This window comes from Thermobia domestica, chromosome 1 (assembly GCF_964235325.1).
Source record: "Thermobia domestica chromosome 1, izTheDome1.hap1.1, whole genome shotgun sequence".
Classification (NCBI taxonomy): Eukaryota; Metazoa; Arthropoda; class Insecta; order Zygentoma; family Lepismatidae; genus Thermobia; species Thermobia domestica.
Window position 1 is genome coordinate 219,836,469 of NC_137454.1, and position 15,266 is coordinate 219,851,734.

Consider the following 15,266-nt stretch of genomic DNA (forward strand, 5'->3'; position numbering starts at 1 on the left):
AACTTCTTAAGTTATTCACCTTTTAATTCATAATCACATTAAAGCATCAATTTTACACACATTATTAATATAAGATTAAATCTTTGAAACGCAAGATTTGACAAAGAAAAGATCTAACGTTATAGAGGTCATTAACATGAAAGTTTAGTTTCTCGTTGTAATTTCGTTTGCACTTTTTTTTAATTAAATAAGTAGAGTTTACTAAGACACAGACGAAAAACAAAATTGCACAGAACTTCAGTTCAGTTTTCAGAGTTTTGTTAAAAATCTGACATTTACTTTGAAATTCTTCTTGAATATAATTCCACAATATTTATTCATTCATTTTATCTGTGTCACTTACTTGTATAATATATTATATCCGTTAAGTTGATCTACAAATGTGAAGGCTTTCATGTTCATTATCGATTTGAGTTAGCACAAAAATAGTTAGTTGTTTCCAAAATACTAAAAAGGTTTATTCCATTAACTGTAAACTATATTTTTAAAATCATTTTACCTACATCAGATATACTCACTGCTTTTTAGCTGAAACATTACAATTCATTCTTTTTTGAAGCACCTACAAAATAAAAAGATTTGAACTTCAAATTTACGGAATACTCACAGTATATAATAGTTTTAGATGAAGAAAAAGTTTGTAATTAAGTTTCATGTATCATGCAAGAAACGTATGCAAATTATAGGTCTAAAAGTTATTTGAGAGGAATATACTCTGTAATGAAAATTCAAGATAATTGCTACAGCTCAGGACAAAAAAAAAAAAAAAAAAAAAAAAAAAAAAAAAAAAAAAAAAAAACTGAAATAACTGTTTTTAATACATCATATTAGTTTGATGACTTAAACAGGATACAAAAAAAGAGAATATACATTATAATCTCATTAATATACATATTAAATTATTCTAAAATATACATTTTAAGTTTATAATATTTAAAACTTTCGTTTTTGGAATATTTTATTGTTTACATATTCTTTTAAAAAATTTAATTCAACTCTTCGATAATTGATAACCTATAAAATTGTTGTCTCGTGATTTTATTTAACTATTGAATTTTGATTTTTCTTTTGCTTGTTCGTCGCAAATCTATATTCAGTGATGTTTAAATAAGCTGAAAAGAATCTAACTCACATTTCCTATTACAGTAGCTTTCCTTAGCTTTCTTTTTTCATATTAGTTACATAAATCCGTACTTAGGATACAAATCTACAAATTAGTTCTTATTTAGTATACGCGAGCACGAATGACATTAGAAACCTCCGGATTCCGATGCGTGAATAAAAGGAAAATCCTTTACATTTAACACACCAATTGCAGGCTTCTTCGGAGAAAGTTTAAATAAGGAATTTACTGTGGTTATGACAAGAACCAAGAACAAGAAAGAGCAGACCAAGATGGTTTTTAATTTTTTAAAAAAGTCACTTTTATTTTACTTCAATGAATAAAATCTTTTCCCACCTGTTATACTTACACCTTATTCAAATATTCTCTGAGAAAGCCTGTAATTGACAGAAGAAAAATAAGGAAGTGCTTTCACTGAACTACACACTGAAACGTTGTTTCCTTTCTAGAAATACAGGACTTTCGACAAGCACACTTGTTACCTACAAACACGAAATACTTGTAAATGTTAGTTCGTTATATGAACAATTTTCGAATTACCATGGTCACTACAGAACAAATTGCCCTTAGAAACCTGGCTCCTCAGTCTTTTTATCCCTTCCAAAACAAAGAGAAAATTCCCTTTGTAAATCCTTCCAGAAAAGGAGAAGGTGGTGTTTTGGACTCATTAAAAGAAGAAGCAAAGAGACATAAAAAACAATTCTACCTATTTCAGTCCCCCGATACACAAGCTTGGCAGAATGATTACCTTCAAGGCACTGGCTGTGAGATGTACACAGAAACTCTGTCTCCCTCGTTCACAGGGATGACATTTCCTCAGGCTAGCGAGTAAGTGCGAATGGCCTCTCACGTGTGTTATTAACTTGTTGCTAAACCTTTTAGTAGTGAAATTACATATATATTTGTTTAGTTATATATATATTCATATTGTAACAATTGTTATGAATAACGTAGCTATTAATGCACCCTTGCATGAGTTCACCTGTTCAAGCTGTAGAATAATTTGTATGAAGTTGATATGCTTATCTTCCATATGCGTTTCAAAAAATTGTATTTGAAGAGAAAAAAAAATGTTTATGCTTAATATTATAGATAGGCATTTTGTTTTGAATTTATGAAGGAAATTGAATTAAGGTAGATAGATACATTATCTGCCAAGACATGAAGACCTTTTGTGTTTGCTGCTTCCAAAATGCTGTGGAAAGCGTTTGAATAATAATACTATGAGGTCTTCATGTTTCTACATGTCAAACCAGGTGGATTATTTATCTAAAGAGGGCAAAAATATTTAATTGAATTCATCTGAATAACAAGTATATAAATTTTAAATTTATTAAAAAAAACTAATATTTCTCGGTTTGATAAGTAGAATAATTTTAAAATATAATAAGAATACAAAACGAAAGTCCCAACCCTCCTCAAGAGCACGCTGACACAATAACCCTCCACCTAATGTGTCCTTATTATTTTCAAACAACTACTACACTTCTCTGCATCTATTATAATCTTTCTAGTTTTCTTTATCTATCTTATAAATTTTGGTGTTCAGTGTTCTAAATTTACACGAGATAAGTACTTGTATTTACAGTTAGTACTAAAATACATTTTCTATCATAGTAATTTTTGTAACAGCAGTTTTGTTTTCAACAAATGCTAAAATCCATTGAAATAAGATTGATACTAATGTGTTTTGAACTTTTTTTTTGCATGATTGTAACATGTAGATTTCATTTAAGTACTGATGTATAAATAACTATATGGTATCTTCAAACCTTTAAATTAAATAGATGCACATTTTTAAGAGTAGAAATAGCATTTTAGAAATAATTTTTAATTATCTCTATCTTAATAAATACAGAATTATAAATATTATATTTATGAATTTAAGATATCTTAAAATATAAAGTCTTTCCTTAAATATAAGTTCTACTTCTATGTTCACTTCAAAACGCTAGAATAGTTTCGTTTGTTCATTACAGCCTTACTCTGTTGAAAACTCTTTTGAGTTATAGTTCAAGTATTTACATAATGAAAAGTATATTTTATTTAGTTAACTAGCTGAATTACCCGTTCTTCACACGGGGAGGATAGATGTATGGGAAATATTTGAATCCCCTTCCCCGTTAGGATATTCATTTCAATGGAAATGTAATGATAAAAATCCATAAAGCTATGAATTTGACATACTTTCGGTCATTTCGGATATTTTCTTTTTCAACTTGTCTCACTTATCGTGCCGATAGAGGCAGAACGTGGACTTAAACGGCCTCGGGAATGTCAGTATTCCTCTTAGCAAATCCAAGAACTATGGATTCGACACTAATATGTATCATTTTCGATTATTTTGACATGTTCCCCTCTCTAGACCCACCCAGGAGGCTAGGCACATATTAACACACTGCAGGCTGATCTTATACTTAGCGCCGTCGGGAATGTAAGTATTCATATCAGTGACCCCGAAAACTACTTATTCGACATTAGTATCTATCAATTTGGATTATTTTTGCCTCACTCCTCTCTAACCCCTCTCCTAATAGAACTAGAAATGTCTTTCTCTACAGAAATTTCTCTCAGGTTGCAAATCATATAGTTTGGTTGAAATAACCATTCGTTTCAGTTATGATGGAACATATAAATATGCACATAGATCTTTACAGATGTATGATCAACGCCTTCGATGTTACCCTGCCAAAAATAAAGAACTGAGTAGAATAAATAACGGTCACATAATAAGGAACTGTGTATAATAACAACAAACAACGCCTTAAGCGTTGTCCCTATCACAAGTAAAGTACCGAGTAGAACAATGAAAGGAAATGCCTTCAGGATTGCACCTGTAAATTACCGAGCCAGTTGATATACCCGCTTGGGCTTAAATGTCATCAGGATTGTCCCCAACAGCTAAGCGACCTCGAAAGCACAGTAATCGACGATGGACCCCGATGAATTTGACAGTAATCGCGGTCCAATTAAACAATGTATTTCTCACCCTCCCCGATGGGGACTGAATGTGAACTTTAACGGTATCTAGAGTGTGACTATTCATTTCAGCGACCCGAAAACTCAAGGTTAAACACTAATAACGACCAATTTGTAATTACTTTTACATCTTTCCTATACCCCTAGAGGTCTAAAAGGTCTCATCCACACTGGGAGCTGAGCTTAAGCGGCATCAGAACCACACTAATTAACTTAGCAATCCCGAAAACAATTGATTTGACACTAATAACAATCCTTTTCGATTATTGTACATTACGCTCTCCTCCATTAACTGGCGTGCTGATGGAGGCTGAATGTGGACTTAAACGGCATTAGGTGTGTCATGATTCATCTCAGCGACCCCGAAAACAAAGAATTAAACACTAATATCAATTATTTTCTATTCTTTTTACACCTTTCTCCTTCCTACACACTAGGGGCGCAGAGGTCTTATTTCCCCGAGGAGTTGAACTTGGATTTAAAAGCACTGAAACTGTCACCAATCAACCTAGAGACCTCGAAAACTACGAATTCAACACTAATACCAATTATTTTCGATTAATTTTAAGTCGTTATTTCAACCCCCCGGTTACTAATGGGGACTAAACATGGACTTGGATTCGACACTATTATCGGTCGATTTCGATCATTCTTATATATATATATATATACTACTTCTCCTAGGAATGCTAGAGGTTATCTCCACTGGAAGCTGAATTTGAACTTCAACGTCTTCGGAACTGACACTAATTAACTTCTATTATGAACATTTTTGAGGAAACATGCAATGTTTTGAACATGGAATTGCCTGTAAAATCCTGTCAGATTTTGACAGGTATTATACAGGCGCCTGTTTCGGCGAAAAGACATGTAAAGAAAATACTACAGGCACATTGTCTTCAGGTGATATGCATGTCGAAAAAATATTAAACTTCTGTTGGAATTTTTTTCACGGAAACAGCGTTGTACAGAGCCTGTACATTAAAATGAGAACATGCAATTTACACGTAGTCACTCACATGCAAGTAAATGGAGGGAATACGTGCATGTAAAGTACCTCGAATGGATTGTTGATAACATTCACAATACAGTAAGAATGAAAAGTACAAGGAAGGTGCCTATTTATTAACATGTAATATACATGTGTGATATTCGCATTACATGCAAATACCATGTATCGGCGTGTAGCATGGAAACTGCATGATATAGAATATATTATTTTACAATTATCATTTTCGTGTACATGCGAAGTGTGTAACTCCCCTACGCGCAGTGTATAGGCAATGTACAGGTGAACGAGAATATGCAATGATCATGATTGCCAATAAATGGATTAAACAGATACGTGTGGTGAACAAAGTGGATTGGAGCTAAACATTCACGTTATAGGCACAGGAGACATGCAATATTCAGGCACAAGTCTCCAATTCGACATTCGCTATGCAAGGTCCTGACACATGTATAATACATGGGATTACAATTGAATACATTGCCTGTATTATCTAATTGTACATGCGAAGTGTGAACCCACCTATATGCAATGTACAGGCAATGTGCAGGTAAACGGAAAATATAATGATCATGATTGCCAATAAATGGGTTAAACAGGTACATGCAATGAACAAGGTTGATTGGAGTGAATCATTAATGTTACAGGTGTAGAAAACATGTAATATTCAGGCACCAAGTCTTCAGTTTGTCATGCACATATGCAAGGTCCTGAGACATGTATAGTACATAATGCGATTTACTTTACATGTATATTCCGCTAGCACGCCAACTAATTCGCTAACACCTGTATTTCACATGTCAATTACATTTTTATCAAATGAAAAGCAGTTGCTGTCAGATCCTCATGAGGTAACGTATATGTCAACTACATGGAATATGCCGGTTACGTACATGTCTTTCCACTCTCTACATGTTGTTTACACGCATTTTTTACGTTGCAAGGTTGCAACCCTATCAACATGAAAACTACCTGTTTCCGTGAAATGAACATGCAATGATCGTGAAAAAAATCGATACCTGTCTCATTCGTTTAAAAGCGATCCATTTTCAGGCGCATGTACTGGCGCCTGTAAAAATACGCCTGTTTATGCATATTTTACAGGCACCTGTAAACCACCTGCATTTTCTGTCTGGGTTAGTAACGCTGAAAATATCGGGCGTTTGCTATTATTTTCACATGTTACCATTTCATCACCCCGGGTGCTAATGGGGGGCTTAAATTGGACTTAAACGTCATTTGGAGTATTGCAATTCATCTCAGAGACCCCAAAAACTATGAATTCAACACTAATGTTCGTCGTTTTTGATCATTTTTATGTCACCCTCTCCCACTGTTCCACCTAGGTGTGTCAGGGGGTCGTACCCTCACAATGCTGTTTTCCAGACTATAGCTAATACATATACGGTAGACAATTTCCTTTAAATCTTATAGTTTAGTGAAAAATCAAAAGAACAATTCTTTTGTGCTTTAAGTTTAAAGGCCATCGAGAAAATTAATTACATTTGAATGAATTTCGTTAAAACTAAATGTTAAAAATTCAGAAAATAACTTATTTAACCAATTTAAAAAGACGCAAGTTTGTTTCTCCACTTTTATTAGATCTCTGCGTCGTGTTTATCAGTTAATCATTGAGCGAAGCAGAGTCCCACTATCCTCAATAAGAATTCAGTGGAGAAAAGCAGTATAAACAAATTCGCCAAATTTTGCATATACATTTGTCAATGTTATAAAACTTCTGGAAGTAGGATATTTAACGGGGAGTTTCTTCGTGGTTCACTAGGAAACCCATTAACCTGAGAAGGCGACAGCAAGCAAACGAGTAGCACACGGGCGATGCTATTTGCAATCATTATCAATACCTTAGGGAAATGAATCGCTTTTTCGAACATGGACATTTAAAATACCTTGAAAATATACATATATGTATTGGAGTATGTTTCATTATTTGCAGTACTTCCTTTACTTTTCTTATATTATTGCAGCGAAGCAAGCGTTAGAATGTGGAGTTTAATTTTTATTTTTCTCCGGAAGCCGCATTTCGGTTTTGTTTTCTTTTTCTAAAAGCTCAACTGTTCTCAACCAAAATTTGCATGATTTCATAACGAATAGGGGAGAACTCATTAAGGAAATTTTAACTGCTCACTCAAACTATTTAATAATTAATTTTTTGGTGTATATAATGCCGTTACGCATTACATTCCTATTTTCATTTTTTGTACAAAAATTATGTCATAAAACCGTAAAATTCATCAAAATATTTCTATTACGTGATCTATATTTTTTTCTCTAAGAAAAGATATCTATACTTTTACTGAGCAAAACTAAAATACCATAACACGGTAGCATAAAGTTCTCAAAGAAATCTCATTTTTGCTAATTTAAATATAAGACTTCAAATAATATTAAAATTGTTGTTATAGTTATCTAAAATAATATGCTGGCAATCAAATCTATTTTTATTTATTTATTTGTTTTTGTACAACTACATTAATATTCAGATCTTGTTTTCATGTATTATAACTTGTAATTTTTAATCATTTTCATGTATAATCTCTTCTAAAATTTGAAAGTAAGGCTGTACGAACTTTGATATGATGTGTTGAAAATTTAAAATAAACTAATATTTTTGTTAAAATATATATAACATGAAAGGAACAATGATTCTTCTGGGTTTTACTGTACGTGTTGATATACTGTATATGATATTAACACTTAAATGGTTTGTGCAATATAATTAATACTTACATTATGCTTAACCATTATTGTTCTATTAATTATTTTAATCTGTTCTATCAGATTATGTTTTACCAAGCTGAAACTTCTTTTATTGGCCATCGAAATCAAATCAGAAGACGGTAATGACAGCAAAATTTCTATAAATCCTAGAGGTGCAAAAATACAGGCTAATACTCAAGGCTTTTTTATCGCTCAGTCTGCTGATGAAGTAAAAAGGTAAGTATTCACCTTAATTTACAGGTTTGTATCATATCTTGATATGTAAAAATATTCACAAAATAACTGTTACAAAATTTCAACACTGTATAAATCATCTTCAGAAAGAAATTAAAGAGGAAAATACGAAAGAAACAAAGATACTAATTCAGAAATACTAAAGTTAATGCAATCTCATGCCATGTTGGGTCACATAACAGATAAGGAAAACAAATGAATTTGTTTCATATTTTGAGGCTTTCAAACTACGTAAATTCAATACTGAAACCAGAAATAATACATTTACAACTTCCAGTTTCGGCAGAGGAAAAGGTCAGAGAGGGAACTTGTTCTTTGGATGCTGAATTCATTTTCAAGATGGTGTCTTGATATCTCTAACAATTATTATTATTATTATTATTATTATTATTATTATTATTATTATTATTATTATTATTATTATATAGAAATCAATATTTATTTATTTATTTCATTCTAACCACAACAGAGAAAGATCACTTAAAAGAGGGTTCACGTGAAGGATTTAATATGTAAAAATAAGTTCAAACCGATTGTTTCCTCTTTTCATTAATATAGAAGAGAAATTTGTTTAAACAGTAATTTAATAAATTTAAAATATTTTAATATACCATTAATTACAAGTTCCAATTGTAGGTTTGATGTATATAATCTTTGTGATAAGAAACTGTCTGATTTTGTGAAACATCTATACTTTACCGTCTGTAAGTAGTGTGAGGAATTGGAATGGTAAAACACTGGATTGGATATTGACTAATATAAAAGAATGTATTAATTAATGTTACTCAGGACAACTTACCATTGTTACACCAGATATTCATCCTTCTTCTTTAAATGTAGATTTCCGACCAAAATGTTTATGCAGTAGTGTTAACAGTTCATATATAGTAACTCGAAATTTTAAACAAGCAGACTTTTAAAATATATGAAATGTTCCGTCGTGCAGATTTTAGTAGGTTATTAAATAGTACTAATGTAGACAATGCTCTTACTATATTTTATCAGATTGCTAACACTATATTTTACGAAACAGTTTCATATAGAAGATTAATAAGAAATACCTTTGCTGGTTTACAAACGAAATAATTGAAATTAAAAAGAAAAGAAAATGGTTACTTCGTAAGAGAATGAAATACTCGAATTATGATAAATATTTGTATGTTTAACTTTCAAAGGTGTCTGAGAAAATGATAAGTGATGCATATGGTAAATATATTGCTGAAATACATCTCAAAATTAAAAATAATCAGCGCCCTTTGGAATCTAGCTTCTAAAAAAAGTGGTAAACAGAGATATGTTAACTGAATTATGAGACTTGGAAATGATATTTTAAGAACTAATACTGACATTGAAAACTGTTTGATAAATATTTTGAGTGTGTTTATGGTGACAATGTAGGAGCAGATGTGGTCTTTAATAACTACGACTGGTAACATCCTAATAATCTTTCTTTGGGTGAAATTAATGATTCAGAGTAAAACAGTGCTAAACAGAAACTAAGATCTAAACGAACACTCGATCTGATGGAATATAACCTTATGTACTTAAAGGACCTTCAGAACTATTTATGAAACCTCTATGCTTAATACTCAACCACCTAATTATCATCCCATCGTCCAAAGATCGTTCTCAACATGTGGAATTAACTCAGGTTTGTTCTGTAATTGAAATCTAGTGATATAATAATATTCAAAATTATAGACCAATAGCAATATTTTGTGCACTTGTAAACGTTTAGATATACAAAGGATATTCAAAAAGTTTTGCACAGTGGTCTGTATTTTTTTATTTGTTGCAGGAGGAGAATGACTTTTTTTGTGAACATACTTGGAACATTTAGCTATACACTGAGCCTACTCAATGTAGCCTCCGCCAGCTGTGACGCATCTGGTTCAACGTTCTTTCCATGATGTAAATGCACTTTGGTAAAATTCTGGGCATTGACTTTTACACCATCGCTTGACACAGGAAATAGGGTCTTTCTCATTATCAAATGTTTTACCGCGCAGGTGGGTCTTCAGACGACCAAAGAGGAAAAAATCAGACGCAGCCAAGTCCGAACTGTAGAGAGGATGAGGAACAATTTTCCAACCCATTTTCGTGATTTTCTCCTGCGTCACAAGGGCTGTATGGGGTTTGGCATTGTCATGGTGTAGTCTGATGAGCTTACCTGAAGCTGTGGTCTGTGGGTCTTGATGGCACGTCGCAGCTTGTCCAATGACAAACAGTAACGGTCCTTGTTAATTGTGGAGCCATGTTCCAAAAAGTCAATGGAAATGACACCGAACTGATCCCATTCACATCACTCACTACCATCGATGGTCTACCGCATCGTGGATTGTCCAGTAGAGAGAAATCACCTTCCTTAAATATCTGCAACAACCGCTGGATACTGCTGCGATACAATGTGTCCTCCCCATAAACAGGGAGCAACTTCCTGTGAATCGATGTGGCAAAGTCATCGCCGGTCTTGAAGAGGAACTCCATCAGCGACCGTTGTCGCAACCTGACATCTACTTCACGGTCCATTATGGCTCACCTGTAAATAAAAGAAAATATTTTTATATACCAACTTATAGCTAAATGTTCCAAGTATGTTCAAAAAAAATTTCATTCTCCTCCTGCAACAAATAAAAAAAAATAGAGACCACTGTGCAAAACTTTTTGAACACACTTTGTATATATATATATATATATATATAATCGTATCTTTAAACGCTATATACATAAAAATCAATATGGATTCTTTCCATGAAGATCTGCTATGACAAATCTTGAAAATTCAAAATGTACATTCTGCATTACATACTTGTATATGTGTGCATCCTGTTTGGATACATGCTTCAAATATTAGCTCATAAATAAAACTCAAAAACAGTTACCTTAAAACCCAAAAGGCAATTAATATTTAATGCCCACGTATATCAATTATAATGTGATATTTAATTTGAATATATTTCGACATCATATACTAGCACAAAAATTTTTGACATAAATACGAATCTCTGAACAAACATAAACTTATTCAGAAATGAAACGCTGTATAAAGTGTTAATAATCATTTCACTGAGAACTTCTTTTTCATGTATTCACAAAATTATTACCAGATCTGTTATCGGTGTGTAGACTTATATTCAATAAGAATGAAAATACTAAATAAATAAATAAATAAAATAAAAATAAAAGTTTGAGTAATACGAGTACGATCTAATTTTCTCTACCAAAGGACGAAATTAACCTTTTTCACTAAAGTTCTACAAATATACGTGTATTTAATTTACATTTTAAAAATAATTGAAGTGTTCTCACAATAAATTGAATCATATCGTTAATTTACTATTCGGCACTAGTATCCTGAAAGAAAACAAACTGATGAAACTTGCAAGTGAGCGGTGATGAAAGAACTAATGGAGTATGGTAAGATTAAACGGGAATACCTTGAAAGAGAAAGAAACTCCCAAATTCGAAGTTTTCTACCGGAAGGTCACATTTCCTTGGATCGAATCTAAGGCTTTTCACATACGAGTTAACGGATTTATGCTGATCTACCACAGCTTTATAATGATTGTTTGTATATCTTAGATTACCATTGTATTCAACAGATGGAATGTGATTATCCAGAGAAACCCACGAATACGATGCTCACCGAAAATTCAGATGATTTGAGATTGAATCTTGAGATCTTAAGACTTTTCGCTTCAGAGTTGAGTTTTACCGCTGCACCTCTACGAATTTAGAATGGCTGTTTATATAATTAATCTTAAATTACCTTTATATCCAAGTGTCATTTAGTAAAACATTTTTTCTTTCTTTTTAGAGCATGGTTTTATTGTAAAGCATGTCATGAAGACATCAAAGACGAAACTCTGATCAAGAAGTGTAAATGTAAAAACTGTGAGTATAAAAAGATCAACTGCTTGTTGTTATTTCTTTCAAAATTTCCTTGTTCATTTTTAATATGAAATTTATTCAGATTTCTCCTGGCTTATGCACAATATCTTTTCCCCTTTCTTAAATGTTAAAGAAATTAAAATTATGTGCCTTCTCTTTTTTTTATTCCCATCTTTCTTCGTTCGTTCTGAAGGATTGATGATGATAATGATGGTGATGATGATGAACCCCCTTCACCCTCTGCAGTTGTAGCCCATGGGACCTGAATTTGGCTGAATCGTGACGCTATCGCTGGATGTGTTTTCATTGCATGCATATTTATATATCTATTTCTTTGTTTAAAAAAAAATACGAAAACTGGAGCCCGCATCACATGGATGACCCATATGTGATTTGGCTCGAGCTTTAAAATATAGTTACGAAAAATGTCATCCTTTAGCTTGCAGGGTGGAAAGAAGAAAATACGCATGAAATATTAAGTATAGGGTGTAGACAAACAGAATAGAGTAAACTAATAGTATAGTTCAATACATATATAGTGCTTACGTTGTATTTTTATTATTTGTTCAATCTGTATTTTCTATAATACTATACTATTCTCAAATTCTTAGGCTTTTCTCAATATAACTTTTTAATAACGTTTTATGAGTTCAATCCTTTTTCTGTTTTCTAAGGATATTTAAATTAATTTCTACTGGTAAAAACGAGTATGATATATTTGTATAATAACGGCGTATGTTTAAAAAAATATGGAAGTTTCGTACTTAGAGATCATTACTAACTGATTTTGGTTCAAGGGATATATCTAAGAATTACAACGACATAATTTTCAAGCGTATTTGTTTTCGGCGTTGGCAAATATGATAAATTTGTTTCCAACATAAATTCAATATACATACTTCAAAGCAACACAATTTTATAGTGCATAATTCTTGTGGTAAACATAACTCTTTACATTTTCTATTTCAGGAAATGAAATTTAATTTAACAACTTTAATGTAACTCTATTTGTTTCCAATTTATTTTGTGTTGTTTGAGATAATACCACATGAAATGAATTATTTAACATATATTTTATTTATTTATTTATTTATTTATTTTTTTATAGTTATTTAAAACTTACTTTGCCATCAGGATTATAGGTGGTCACTTTGCTATAAGGGATTTATTTCTCTCTCACTTTTTCTCTCAGGCTTGAATTCAGTTTGCAATTACGAATATTAAAAACAACTTGAATCAAATTGTTCATAGGTATATTAAGTAGTGAATTATTGAATTTTGTTGCAATTAAAATAACTTAAAAAAAGGTATTTTTTTATAAATCAAATCCAAACATTCTTTAAAATTTAAAGAAAATTAATGATTTTATTGATTATTTGATAATTATCTCTGCAGTGTTAATAGGAATTTATAGAAAGAGAAATTTTGAGAAGGTTATTAAAACTAAAATTAAAGAAAAAAATCCATATTGTACAAAATTCATATATGCATTAGATTCTTTGAACTTACAAAAAATATTTATCGATCATCCTAGCTATAAAGCATTCTTTTGAATGAAAAACAATAAAGAACAAACGTTAAAAAGTCATATGTTTAAGTGTTGAAACTTTTGTGAACTACTTTGTGAAAAATATTCCAAACGAGATATATTGTAATGCGCAAGTCAATATATACTAGATGCGTCAATATATATATATATATATATATATATATATATATATATATATATATATATATATATAAACACAGAGTAACATAATCATTTTATTTACTCTAAAGTAAAACAACATGGATATATTAAGTTAGATATTGACGCGACAGTCTCTTGTTGGAATATTACTAAAATAAAGTTTTTAAATGCATGTGTCATACTACTTACATACATCAAGAATACCCAAGAATAGCTTTGTACACCAGTTTTGACCTAGCTCTTTCAATATTATATTATGAAGTCTTCAAGTATTGACATCTGATAGATGGTATAATATAGTATCATAAGTTATAGAACCTTGTATTTTGTGATAAATAAAAAACTTAACTTAGTTCGTTATGTATCATTCAGTTACTTAAAGGATACCATGAGTAAATACATATACAGTTCATAAGAAAATTTAAAATAGCTGTTATTTTTATACATGAACGACTTTCAGTCAACTACGTAAAACGATTGGGTGACGATTTGTATGCCTGCTTTTATTAGAAATGTGTTGTTATAGATAGCCAGAAACACAAATCGAAGTGAGTTACGCGATTAAATCATGGGATGATCTCTTGAACTTAACATAGATATGAGTGAAATTCTTTTAACAGAAAAATGGTTACCGGTTAACAATTTCAACAGATTCATGTGTGAATCAATGAAAACAATAACAACAATTTAGATTTATTAATACATTTAACAACTATTCAACTTCACTTTAAACACAAGGCTTGAAGCTGCGGCACACGTAGCTACAAAATCTTATTTTACGTTGCTCATTTTAAATTAAAATGTTATGGATATTTTAACTTAAATATATGAAAGTATTGACAAAAGAACATATCTTGGTTGAATATGTCTAAAATAAAATTATTGATTTATATACTTAACTAAAGTATAACAGTTTCGTTTACATATCTATCATACGAAATTAATATTTAAACTTAAATTTAAGCTTTTTATCTTTATACTCTAATCTTGATATTAGATTAGATAACATTAAAAATGTTAAAAAATAAAAATAATTAACATAAACACAAAATATTAAAGATGATGAAAATACGAAGTCATCTGTTCTCGAAAAAAGAAAGTTATCATTATCACGAAGCCTAGAGCAAGTTTATATTTTTGTAAATACGTATTTCAGACCATTTAATATCTCGGTAATATCAGGGAAGTCAAAAAGTTCCCACAACAATGTTGCACTCTTTATTGCCACAATATAAGTACACACTTACTTAATTGCTTTCAAAATAGGCATCTTCGGAACACACACACTTGCTTCCCTGCTCCTGCTATTGCTGGAAACACAGATGAAAGTCCTCTTTATTTATCTTCCGAAGTTCAGCCGTTACATTTAGTTTTGATGTATTCTACGGTGGCAAAACGGGTACGTTTGAGGCAAATTTTTTCCTTAAAACATTGTTACCTTAAGCTGTTTTAAAGCTATCAAAGTCTTTGAAGCAATTTCTCTAATTTTCACATGTATTTGATGTTTAAGCGTTGCTTGAAGTGCGATATTGCATAACTAATCACCACGCAGTCTTCCGTCCAACTTCACTCGTACATTGCCTGTTATGACCTGTTCACAC

General features: G+C 31.3%; 1 protein-coding gene across 4 annotated transcripts in view; it reads left to right on the forward strand.

Annotated features, from left to right (window-relative positions):
* Positions 1 to 15,266, forward strand: part of slo (calcium-activated potassium channel slo) — a 503,706-nt gene that overhangs the window by 405,845 nt on the left and 82,595 nt on the right. For 2 of the 4 annotated variants that reach the window (XM_081770212.1, XM_081770211.1), the window contains exons 12-14: positions 1,839 to 1,951; positions 7,911 to 8,066; positions 11,902 to 11,978. In XM_081770212.1, coding sequence (XP_081626338.1) covers positions 1,839 to 1,951; positions 7,911 to 8,066; positions 11,902 to 11,978 — 346 coding nt within the window. The remainder of the gene's footprint in view (positions 1 to 1,838; positions 1,952 to 7,910; positions 8,067 to 11,901; positions 11,979 to 15,266) is intronic. The other 2 variants (XM_081770216.1, XM_081770217.1) reach the window with 1 other exon arrangement.